Source organism: Lathyrus oleraceus, chromosome 7 (assembly GCF_024323335.1).
Source record: "Lathyrus oleraceus cultivar Zhongwan6 chromosome 7, CAAS_Psat_ZW6_1.0, whole genome shotgun sequence".
NCBI lineage: Eukaryota > Viridiplantae > Streptophyta > Magnoliopsida > Fabales > Fabaceae > Lathyrus > Lathyrus oleraceus.
In genome coordinates this window covers 272,077,667-272,091,023 of record NC_066585.1, presented here as the reverse complement: position 1 = coordinate 272,091,023, position 13,357 = coordinate 272,077,667, and the positions used below count along the sequence as shown (strand labels likewise).

The 13,357-nt window shown below is 34.1% G+C and overlaps 1 protein-coding gene across 1 annotated transcript; it reads right to left on the bottom strand.

Annotated features, from left to right (window-relative positions):
* Positions 1-3,343: 3,343 nt before the first annotated feature.
* LOC127107425 (lignin-forming anionic peroxidase) lies at positions 3,344-4,796 on the bottom strand. Its single transcript, XM_051044703.1, has 3 exons — positions 4,361-4,796; positions 4,117-4,282; positions 3,344-4,039 (listed from the first exon to the last, which is right to left on the bottom strand). Exons 1-3 carry the CDS (start codon positions 4,748-4,750, stop codon positions 3,642-3,644), a joined length of 954 nt encoding a protein of 317 aa, XP_050900660.1. The 5' UTR covers positions 4,751-4,796; the 3' UTR covers positions 3,344-3,641.
* Positions 4,797-13,357: the final 8,561 nt, after the last annotated feature.

Below are 13,357 nucleotides of genomic sequence, written 5' to 3'. Positions count from 1 at the left end.
TATGTAGACAAAATATATATTAAAAGAAAGGTTATTTTTGAAATCCTTTTGAGACTTGAGGCTATTGTTGGTATGAGTTCTAGCTTCCTGGTTGTCCTTTTTTGAATCTAATGAATCTATGTATTATGTATAAATTATGAGCAGAATGTTCCTGGAATTTTGTTATAAGTTTTTAACCATTTAGCTCAATTTTGAATAACTTAAAAAAATTTAAATAGATTGGCACTTTTAACCAAATTATGTATTATGTATTATGTATAAATTATGAGCAGAATGTTCCTATATGTGAGAGAGCATTGTCAAACATCACAATTATAGTATTCCTTATCAGAATAATACTACTTTAACCAAATTTAGAGAGTAACACTACAGCATGGTTATGAAATAGAAAGTTCATGAAAGAGCAATTTGCCAAACAACTATTTACAAGCTATAAGCAGTACTTCATGATTAAAATTTCAAGTTTCATCAACTCATTACTGGAAATCAAAATGGTTACAAACTTATAACAATAAAACTCTAGCTTCATATCAGGCATGTACATTTTAGCTGATGTCAACTACAACTGAGCAATACTATGGCTGCGAGTGTAAAACCTACCAAGAAACAGTTCTATATGGAAAGACACAAGGCAACCCCTAGCTTGGTTGTTTGGGTGATTGAAAAGTAAATTTAATTTAATTCTGAAGCATCAGTATTTCATAATGGATGAAGAGGAAAGTTCAACCGCAGTATGAATCAAAGCATATTGCAGTCAATTAAACAATTACTATAACTTCTAGGTAGTTTTCATCTTTCAACAGAGAAGCAAATGCCACACAAAGAAAGTATTGAGCTTAAATAGATTGGCACGGAAAATAGAATCCTACAAAGAAAGTATTGGGCACTGGTGCTCGGATGTCCTAGACGTTCACGGGGTTGGTTACTGCTCCACTAGGTAAGGTTGTATCCATATTGACGCTTCATAACTGTTTATCAGAATTGTTCAGTTGGCTAATCCTTTAAGCTATTTAAATCCATCTCCACAAAATATAGTTACCTATAATAGTGTCTGCATAATTGAGAAAGTTTTGCAATGGAGACTGATGCCATTCCATTGCAGCCCGTGTTGGCATTGCCAAAATTCTTATAACCATATATTGGAGACTGATGCATCGGGCATTTGAGTGGGGGAAGTGTTGGTTCAGAATGGACACCCTATAACCTATTTTTCAAAAATATTAGCACCTAGAATGTAGAAACATTCAGCCTACATCAGAGAGCTATTGGCAATTACAGAAGCACTAGCCAAGTTCAAACACAACTTGTTGGGAAACAAGTTTATTACTAGAACAGATCAAAGAAGTATGAAAATCCTGATGGATCAATCACTGCAAACTTCTGAACAACAGACGTGGTTACAGAAATTTCTGGGGTACGATTTCAAGATTGAATATAGACCAAATAGCTTACCAAATAGCTTACCATATGCAGACTCATGAACATAAAGAACAGGCATGCTCTGTTAAGCAGGCTTGCGACAAATCCAACAATCCTAATATAAAAGAACAGGCAGGCTCTGTTAAGCAGGCTTGCGACAAATCCAACAATCCTAATATAAAAGAACAGGCAGGCTCTGTTAAGCATGCCAGCAAATTCCAATGAAAATCCCATCTTGGAATTGTCGTTGGGCTTGGGAACTCGCGGAAAATGCCCTAAACGTTCAATCATAACATTGATACTACAATTTTAAATGAAAATCAAACAAGAAGCTGAAACATACTCAAACTGTTTCAGCATTACACAATCTGTGAAAGAGATCAGAATAATAGAACCATACGAAAATATACAAAAACTGTTTCAATGTTAATTCCAAACAGAACCAATGCACAAAACAATCAACACAACCAATGCACAAAACAATTAACACAACATTCAAAATCAACCATGTGTTCAAATATTATAGAGGCAGTGGGAAAAAGATTTACCTGATTGTCTCAAACTTGCAAATCAATAACCCGTTGTTGATGTTGCGTTATGTTTCTATGGAGATGAAAAAACCTTCTTCGATGAGTCGTCGAGCAGCTGCTAGTAGCTTTCGTAAAGATCGTCCAGCACAATGGTTAAAATAATTTTGATGAGTAAAGATCGTCCAGCACAATGGTTAAAATAATTTTGATGAGTAGATGAATGAAAACAAACGAATAAATGAATAAAGTACCTTCCAAGCGAGTTCGAAACTGATGGAATTAACGATGAAACTAGAAGAAACCCAGCAAAGAAAAGTAAGAACAACAACGAATGAATCAACTTTAATATCCAAAGCAGCGTAAAAGAGAGTATAGAAAACGGTAAAGAAGAATGATGAAGCCGTTGTGGGTTGTGAAGATTTCCGAGCAATCACGTTCTTTGTTCCTTTTTCACTATTTCTTGCACTTCATCGATGATGAAAAGTTTCTAAAATGTGAAATGAAAAGAAAATTTGGAACATGAGAAGTCATGGTTATATTTTAGGCGGTAATGATAAATTGTACTTAGGGATTCCTAAATTTACACCCTATTTTAATATAACGGGTTTAATATAAATTTAGTCATTTATATTGTTATAATTATACACCCTATTTTTAAATATAGGGTGTCTATTGTTATATTAATATTCCAAAATTTACACACTATTTTAATATAACGGGTTTAATATAAATTTAGTCATTTATATTGTTATAATTATACACCCTATTTTTAAATATAGGGTGTCTATTGTTATATATTAATATTAAAATTTATTATTTTTTTAAGAAAATTTAAGATTAAACAAATAAGAATAATAAAAGTTATTGTTTAAGGCACGAATATTTTATTTTTATTTTTAAATTTACACCCTTTTTTTGAATATCAGGTGTAATATAGAGTTGATAATAAATAATATTTGAATTTACACCCGTTATTTAAAAATAGGGTGTCTATTGTTACGAACTATTGGGGATACCAAGTTTGAAAATTGCATATTAGATTTAGTTGGTACTGACAAAGGTTTAATCGAGTGTAAAATATCTAAGCTCTGAAAAACACTCCATTTATGCACATAAAAAGCATCCATGTAAATCATACAAAGAACAAGATTTGAGACTAATAACAAATTCTCATTTGTTTTATAGAGCAAGATTTCACACTTTCAACTTTGAAATCAAAATTCAAGCTTTCACATAAGAGTGTTAGCAAATCCAACATCTGTATCACTTGCGTTATATACTATGTCACGAAATGTAAAGCATTGAACTTGTTCTGTTTTGGGCTAACTTAAGTTAAAATCAAATTGATCAATATTAATTTTTCTTATACATAGATGTTTGCAAATTAATCATTCTGATAAATATAAAAATTGCATATTTGAAACAATGACTCTTTAGAACATCTCTCAATATATGTTGAGTTTCTCCATTTAGACCCATTCATCATATGAGATATGAAAATCCTTTTGATCATCTAGAAATACATTTGTATATAATAAAATTATAACAAAAGATAATCATTTAACACTTTACAATTGATTACACAAGAACAAAAATAAATAAAATAATTAATTTAATTATAAAATATTGAAACAGACCATTTAATGAATATCAATGGATTGTTTGTGATAAAGAAAGAAAGAATGTGTAGAATTAGTTGGCAGCACTGCAGATACGTCTAATGATTCCGGCGGATCCTGTTAATGGTTGAATATCTCCCATGTTTATCATAGAAGCTGCAAAATCAGATTTAAAAGCGGTAGGATTTTGGCTGTATTGAGAAACGATAGAATCCGTAGATCCACCGCTGAAAAGAACTTGGTCTGATTGTAGAAGACCCTTCTTTTGAATTAAATTCTTAAAGTAGTTGTTGTCAAAAGAATTTGGTGTGACCAAGTCGAGTGCTGCCAACTTCTGATTGTTTGAAGTGGAACTGGAAGATGGACAACCACGTTGGCGAGTGGTAGCGAATCCAGCATCTATGTCACTTGCATTGTTGTATATCCTATCACGAAATGTAAAGCATTGAGCTTGTCCGATTGTGTGGGCACCTAAGTTAGTTAAAATGAAATTGATTAATATAAGCAAATATGAAAATATGGATGTTTGAAACTAGTAATAAATTTACCAGATAGAGCAACCATGTCTTTGGCAGTGAGACCTTTAATAGTAAATTTAGATATAAGAGTTTGAAGATCGTCGGTAAAGAATGGAAGGTCCGTATTGGCCAAACTTTTGCTTGCCGTAGTAGAATCTCTTCTTCCAAGTTTCACTGTCCATGATGGACCACCTACCTGTAATTGTAAATATGAAATTATTAATATATAGTCATGAAATTATTAATAAGCATGCAATGCAAATTGTAAACTTACAGCGAATGATGCATCACGTGCGGCTACAGCTACTATGTCTGCACAAGACACAACTCCGGGACATACTTTCTCTACCTGTGATTTTGCATTATCAATGACTTGAAATCCTCTTGCTGAGTTAAGATTTGGAAGTGCAGTCTTTTCGCTCTCGATTGTGGTACTGTCATCTAGCAAAATGGATGCATCACAGCCCTGCACAAAGCAGTCATGAAAATGAAGGCGAATGAGAGATGCAGCCATGCGACGCTCTTTAGAGACAGCTGTACGAATGGCAGTTCTAATGGTGGTTAGTGCATCGGGGCATGTAGTGTCGTAAAATGTAGAAGACAACTGTGCATCACATATTGTGGCTAGCAGCACCAATATTGTAACAACAATTCTATAAGCCATGTAAGTGTTGATTGATGATTGAATTTCAGAAAATAATATATGAATGTTAGCAAGATGATTATGAAATGATCGATCATGCATATATATATATATATATATAGTGTGTGTAATAGAAACTGCGAGAGAATGTTTCATGGTCACTCATGTCCGCTACCTTCAACGCGTTGCACTGCAAAGGTTTGCTAATTCGCTCCTCAACCTTTTCCATATTCACAATTCTGACCAATTCTCCCTTGGTTGGTTGGTTGACAAATAGTATTGTTTCTTGCCACTTCATCATCTCTACGTACATACTTTTCAATATTTTCCTTTGATTTGTATGTCTTAATAGTCAAAATCTATTATTTATTATAAACACTATCCCCTAACCTAGGTTCTATTTTCTTTTTCGGATAACCTTATTTCAGTATTTTATGGACAATCATACTTTCACATATAGCACCTTGAAACGGAATTGTTTTTAGAGAAATGCATATTAAACTCCTAATGATTTACTTCAAGAGTTCCGGTTCAGTTTTGAAAAAAAAAACGTTTCTTGCCTTGTCATCTCTACCTGCATACCTTTGAATTGTATGTCTTAATAATGCAATATTATATTTTTTCTTAAGAGTCAAAATCTATATCACCTTGAGACAAAATTGATTTTATCGACAACCATACTTTCACATATAGCACCTTGAGACAAAATTGATTTTTTAGAGACTATATTAAATACTCATTTTATTAAATCTGATGATAAGTCAAACAAGTTAAAATCTAAGATTGGTATAATTTCTAACAATTTATGAGAAAGTCTTCGGTTGACAGTTTCTCACAATGACAACCCAAATATTATTATTGTTTTCTTATTATTATGGGTAAAAATTCGTTAAAGATAGACAAGTTTCTTGTAATTTAAATATCCTTTCGATCTCAATTTGTTTATAAGTGAGCATCATAGGTTCTAAATGAGTTTGTCAACGAATTTTCCAAAGACAACGATTTTGAATTCAATAAAAATGTGTCGAACCATTGAACGGTGAGGCATTAATGCGGTATCGAAGTCTTCAGAAGTTTAATTCCCAGGTGGTTTGATACCGTGTTGTTAATCGTTGGCTGAATCGGACGCGGTCAGATGTAACTCTCGTCTCAGATCATATGTGGATTCCGAAGTTGACAAGAAGGTTTGGAAACTCATTTATAAGTTGGGAGTTTCAGGAGCGGATAATAGAGATGGATGCGAGAGATAGAAAAGGCAAGTGCTTGAGGAAGAAGATTATATCGGATGTCCAATGAATTGCTTCACATTCAATATAAGATGAGGTGGTAACAAGGTGAACTGACGTAAAATTACTAACATAATGTAGAAAGGTAACACTGATTTTTGTTTTTTCCACGAAACAAAATTACATATTTTCAATGATTTGTTAGCTGCTTCTTTTTGGGGTAAAAATTGTGTTGAGTCGTATGCTAATGAAGCTAACGGAGCGGAAGGTGGATTGGTTATCCTATGGAAGAAGGGTCTTTTAAGGAAAATTTACTTCATATCCATGCAGTTACACCAACACCCCTATATATTTTTAAAAATACCAAATTTACCCTTGTTTGTTTTTAACCAATTTACCATTTCACTTTTAACCGTTCAATTGAGACTTTCGAAAATTACACTATTCACCCTCATACCGGAACTCATTGGAAAAGATTTCCGGTATGTTTTTTTCCAAACCGGAAGACTTCATTAAAGACATTTAGTTTATTGCATAACGTGTTCCGGAAGACTTACTTGAAGAGTTCCAGTTCAGTTTTGAAAAAACAACGTTTCAGAACACTTATCATATGTGTTACGGTTAATAAAGTCACATACACTTAAAGTCTTTCACAAAGACTTCCGGTATGTTATTTGTATGATCTGGAACTCTTCCTTGCAGACTTCCGGTTTACATTTTTAAAAATTTTTTGACTTTTTTTTAAATATTTTTTATTGTACATGTATGTAAATTCTTTCCCAAATATGTGTAGGTACTTCTGATGCTTTTTTAACCACTCAAAGATTTGAAACAGACACTGAAACAGACACTGAAAAAGGTTCAAATCCATAATAAAGTAACTATGATCATCACTCGTTCAGATACTGAAACAGACAAGAGAGAGAGAGAAGTAACAAATTAATATTTGGTTGTGATAAAGGTGGGAAGTACAAGGATACTGATAGTGGAACCCAAAATGCGTCCAAAAAATACGGATGCCCATTTAAAATCAGGCCGACTCCGGCGAAAAATGAGTCTGGTTGGAAGATTGATGTAAAATATTGGGTCCATAATCATAGTTTACCTGATAGATTAGAAGGTCATTCCTTTGTTGGTAGGTTGACCACAAATGAGAAGCATCATATCGTTGATTTGACAAAGAGACATGTACCACCTAGACACATATTGCTTGCAAGACCGAGATCTAGAGAATGTCACTCGGATTACGCAAATATACAAGCATAAGAGTATGATAGAAAAAGAGATAAGAGGTCCTAGAAGTGATATACATCATTTGTTTAAGCTTATTAAGGATGCAAACTGTGTCAATCCGTGCATGACTTTCTTTTCTTTGACAAGTTCACAATCACCAAATGTCTCCATTTATTGCACTGGTTTTGTTAACCAAAATCATTGGGTTCAGGTACATATTTTATTTTAAATGACTTACTATTTTAATTATTTAACTTAGTTCACTTTATTAAATATATGTTATAATTATTGTTATCAGGTAAACATGAAAGAGGGGTTTTCGTTGCCACCGGTCACATTAGATTGGAAGAAGTTTCGTTGTCCAGCAGCAACGACTTGGATGTTAGGATTTGCAAAACGTCTACAACATTGGAAATTACTTAGGCCTATATTAGCATGAATCTGTAATCAAAACATGAATATTATATTATAAATATTATATTATGAATATTATGTCAGTTTTAATACATTCAGTTCTAAAAGTTAATACATAAATCAATGTGAACAAGAAATATGCAAAGCTTCAAATAAATCAACAAACTACAGATCTTCCTCTTCGGCATTAACTTGTCTCAAATAACGATGAATCAATGTAGAAACACGAGCCCAATTAGGACTAGGTGGTCCTGCTTCGTAAACATGAACTGTCACCTGTGTTGGTCCATCATGATGGGGCGGGACCAAACGAGGATGCGAAACACAATAATACCACTATAGGTATCCATCTTCTATATCAGATGGAGTGGTGGTCAATGTTATTGGACGGATCACAGCAACAACGCTTTGATGGTAACCAATCCAATCAACATCAATATCATTAGTCATCATACAATCAGGAGGTGGGGATGGAACATACTGTCTGTACCCGGACTAACGTATACATCTGTCAGGAAAGTATGGAACAACTGTGTCACCCCACTTCAAACACCCCCTGTACAGACATAACTCATCAAATTGACTTCATTCTCTATGATCCTCAAATGGACGCCATATGATGTCGATAGGTGTCAGCTCGTCCAAAATAGTTCACAAGTCATCCACCTTCAGGACTCCTTGCTTATATGATCATCTCATCCCTCGAGGAAGACCATAATTATCAACTGATTTCTAATTCTCTCCTCTTTTTCCAACAGTTGGAAAGTACTCGTGAATCCAGCACTGTTACAATATAAAAATATAATAAACAAAATAAATGAAATTAACATACTTTATAAAATTAATTAACACATAATAAACAAAATTAAATTAAATACATGTAGGAGAGTAGGATATCCACCGAGCTTCTTGCAACTGAACATGGACATATCTCCAAAGGTAACCAATGCAGTTGCTCCCCAACTGTATCCCGGACATCTATCTAAGTTCGTAATCAGTAAGAGATATCGTGCCTCGACAAGTGTAAAAGTCTTGTCGGCAAAAATTATGGAACCCACCAACATCAACAAATATGCTCTAGTCGCATATGTCCATATAGAAGCAGCTTTATGATGTACGAATAAATCGTATAACAACTCCACATTATAATAAGAACTCATGCAACTACGAACATGTCTCTGTGCCTCACTCTGTGACACTCCTAAGTAGTCAACAACAAGTTCAACAACAACTTCTTCAGTGACATCTTGAGGACTCCATAACACACCCCTGATGGGCAAGTGAAGCAGACAAGAGACGTCATCCAAAGTAATGCTCATCTCACCAAACGACATGTGAAATGAAGACGTCTCTAGATTCCATCTCTCCACAAATGCGGATATAAAGTTTGTGTCTATCTTCGTTAAACTAGTTCTTTGGAGTGAATATAACCCAGACCTAGAAACCCAACTGTCCATCTGTTGTGGAAGAGCTAGTGGAAGCCTCGATGTCAACTTAAGTCCGTGTCCAACAACCTTCAAATCTTTCTTCGGACCTATCTCCTGAAAACAATTAAAACACATGTTATAAAACACAATATAAAATATTCAAATATTACTCAATTAAAGCACATTTTTCCGATTAATGTTCAAAATCGTAAGTCTTGTACTAAGAGTTCTAGTATGTTGTTTGTGAACCGGAAGACTTACTCTATGAGTTCCGATTTACAATGGTAAAAATGTTGTTCTGAAAGTCTTGAAGCGAAAATGAAGTAAAAACCAATTTTTTTCAGAAATATAACCTATTTATGGGGTATGAGGTAAAATTTTCGTCTTTTAAACATGAAGTTTAGCTTCAGGGGCGAGGGGTTTGTTGGAGTCAATGTAGATTGTAAAGGTCAGAACTACTTCTTTCGAATGTGTATTCTCCTTGTAATATATAAGGGAATGTCATAACTTATTTAATTTAATTTTTATTATTCTTTTATAATCCACATGGATTTTATTTTATTTTATTTTTAATTTTAAAAAAAATATTAATTTCTTTTTTAATTTTTTTCATTTATATTTTGTGAATGATGAATTTCCTCTCACACTCACACCATTCCCCACACCTTTTTCCTTCTTCTTCCTCCATGAAATTCACCAATACATAATCCTAATAATCTCCATGATAAACTTTGTTCGGGGCACCGTTGAGAGTGTCGACTTTTGGTTATCCGTGTGTTGTTTTTAGTTGGATGACGATTCTTTTCGTGAAGCAACTTAAAGTGAACGAGGGTATTGCGTAATTAAATAAATTGATTTTTTAGAAAATTTATTAAATACTCATTTTATAAAATGTGATGATCAGTTAAACAAGTTAAAATCGAAGATTGTTATATCTTATTCGTCAGTCTTAGGCTGATTTATATAGTGAAGATACAATTATTACAATTGATTTTCTCCTTAATGGAGAATTAAGAAAAATAAAAGTAGTATTAAAGGCAATAATAAAATCGGAAATAATATATTTTCCAACACCCCCCTCAAGTTGGTGCATAGATATCTATCATGCCTAACTTGTCTATCAAATATTCAAAAGTAGGTCTTGCCAAACTTTTTATCAGGATATCTGCAGTTTTCTAACTTGAAATCACGAAGGGTAGACATATGATTCCCACATCTAACTTCTCCTTTATGAAATGTCGATCAATATCGATATGCTTTGTTCTGTCATGTTGAACTGGATTATGAGCTATGCTAATAACATCTTTACTATTAGAGTATAATTTCAATGGAAGCTCAATTTTCATCTTAAATTCTTCTAGGACTCTAAGGATCCATAATCCTTCACAAATACCTTGATACATATCTCTAAACTCGACCTCTGCACTACTCCTTGCTACAACTCCTTGTTTCTTGCTCCTCCATGTCACAAGATTACCCCAAACATATGCACAATATTCAGAGATTGATCTTTTATCTGTGACTGAACCTTCCCAATCGACATCGGTGAAGATAGACACATTTCTTTCACTAGTCTTAAAAAATAAACCCTTTCCATGATTTCCTTTCAAATATCTCAGTATCCTATAGACTGCCTCAAGATGTTCCTCGAAAGGAGAATGCATAAATTGACTCACTACACTAACTGAGAAAGCAATATCAGGTTGCATGTGTGATAAATAGATCAGTTTCCGAACCAGACTTTGATATCTCCCAGTATCAACAGAAACATTACCTTCTCCCCAAAGTTTAGCATTAGGATCCATAGGGGTATCTGCAGGACGACATCCACTCATTCATGTTTCTTTCAACAAGTTTAGAATGTATTTCTGCTGTGAAACCACAATACCATCTTTGACCGAGCAACCTCCATACCTAGAAAATGTCTCATGAATCCCAAGTCCTTGATTTCAAAGTCTACTGCCAATTTCTCTTTTAAGCTTGCCATGTCCACTGTATCGTCTCCAGTAAGGGCAATATTATAAACATAAACAATCAAGACAACAACTTTCCCATCGTGGGAGAACTTTGTGAACAAGGTGTGGTCAGCCTGTCCTTGGATGTACCCTTGTTTCTTCATGGATTGAGTGAATTTTTCAAACCAAGCTCTAGGGGACTGCTTTAATCCATACAAAGACGTATTTAGTTTGCACACATTTGATCCAAATTTATTTTCAAAGCCAGGAGGAATGTCCATATAAACTTCTTCTTCTAGATCGCCATTAAGAAAGGCATTTTTAACATCTAACTGATGCAAAGGCCAATCCATGTTAGCAGCAAGAGACAAAAGAATTCTGACAGTGTTCAATTTTGCAATAGGAGAAAATGTCTCTGAGTAATCAATACCGTAGGTCTGAGTAAAGCCTTTAGCCACCAAGCGAGACTTGTACCTTTTAATTGACCCATCTAAATTATAATTCACAATAAACACCCATTTACATCCAACTCTCTTCTTGCCATCTGGTAATGACATAACACTCCTAGTTTTATTCTTTTCAAGAGCTTTCATCTCCTCAAGTACAACTTCCATCCACTTTGGAATTTCTAGAGCAACCTGTATACTTTTTGGAATTTCTACACTAGACAATTTTGAAGTGAAGGCATACATAAATGAAAATAAATTTGAATATGATATAAAATTGGACATGGGATGTTTAGTGCAAGATCTGACAGGTTTTCTAATGGAAACATGATCATCTATATCCGGATACAAAATACGAATCTAAAAAACAAAGATAGACTTACCTTCCCTTTTGTTAGGAAGTTGATCATTCCCCGATTCAGATTCCCGGTAGTGTTGAGATGTGGATTGGTCATTTCCTTTATGGTGCTTTTTCATAAAAACCTTTCCTTTCCAAGTCCTGTTTCCTAATTCAAATTTATTTTGGTGAAATGACTCATTATTTTGTGGCATTTCAATTAGATCATCATTATCATCGTTTTCAGGATTCTCATTGTTTTCTACAAGAGAAAATGTAGGCTCGGATTCACAAGGTTCCTTACTCATAACAGGAGTAGAATCAGATAAAGAATCATGGCCATTTTCTACTGGTGCAGGAGTAAAAATCTCAGAATTTTGTGATGTTGGCTAAGATAAGTTATTTAAAAAACCCATGCCCTAAATTAAAACGAGTCTTCGTTTATCTCCCCCCGTTGAAGATGAGTGTCATCAAAAAAAGATTTATTTTCAAAGAATGTAACATCCATAGTGACAAACATTTTCTTATTTTTTGGATCAAAAAATTAATACCTTTTTGGGTTTGATTTGACCTCAAAGCAACTCGATTTGAGTTGCTTCGAATTGACCTCAAAGCAACTCGGTCTTGTTGCCTATATTGGTAGGACTTCAGACAACCAAAGATCAAGAAGAATTATGGAGAATTGAGTGAGAATCGAAGAGATGAAAATTTCTGGAAAACACCATCAATGCAGGTCTGTATAGACTCGATCTTGCTTCCACTTTCTCTTGATCTTGCTCAGGACACTTGGAGGAATGGAAATGAATCAATAAAAGGTACAAGACTCTTGGAGATTTGAATCTCAAAACAGTGAGATTCAAACTCAATTTCCAAAGGAAATTCTCAAGGTTATCCTTTGAATGAAAGGGTTTTGGAGATTGGGATTCAAATTTGGCGCACATGGTCCTTAATTCTGATCACAAGGGTCTCTATTTATAGCCATATGATTGCTAAATGCACACTTGAAATAAAGCTCCAAAAATAGAAATGTACATTGCATGGGTGCATGGGCGTGTGATAGGCCCATGTAATCATCTCTTAAGGTCCAAAAACAAGTACAAACATTGTTGAAGTCACATTGGTAAGCCATGCAATTGTGTATGAAAGTTTCAAGTTCACTTGTGCCAAATGGTCGTCCATGTTCAAGCCATGCGCAAGTCACTCATACTTTGTCCAAATGGGATGAAATGGGACTTTTTGGAAAGCTTAGATCAATAGGAACAACTTTTATGTTGGACACTTTTTAATTTGAAGCTTGGATAATGATTAATTTTGAGGTGGAAGTTGGGAAAATCAAACATGTCAAAAAAAAAAATTCTAAGTGTCAAGCCATATGTTCACTTATTCCAACTTGGCTAACTTTTTATGTGAGCTTCAAATGAAAAAGGTTCCTTCATCAAAATTGTATCTATCTGAAAGTAATTCAAAATGGTTACAAACTTGACCTCATTTGGATTTAATATGAAGGAGTTATGCATTTTTTAAACCCTAGATGTGAGCTTGATAGATCAATGGTGAGCACATGCCCTACCTACAATAGAGTTAGTTTAT

Bases quoted from the DNA above. Each gene is read 5' to 3' on its own strand.
- LOC127107425 (XM_051044703.1), bottom strand. From the start codon at position 4,750: ATGGCTTATAGAATTGTTGTTACAATATTGGTGCTGCTAGCCACAATA. The intron at 4,283-4,360 runs GTAAGTTTACAA...TTACAATTACAG, and splicing joins CACGTGATGCATCATTCGCT to GTAGGTGGTCCATCATGGAC. The intron at 4,040-4,116 runs GTAAATTTATTA...TAACTAACTTAG, and splicing joins AGACATGGTTGCTCTATCTG to GTGCCCACACAATCGGACAA.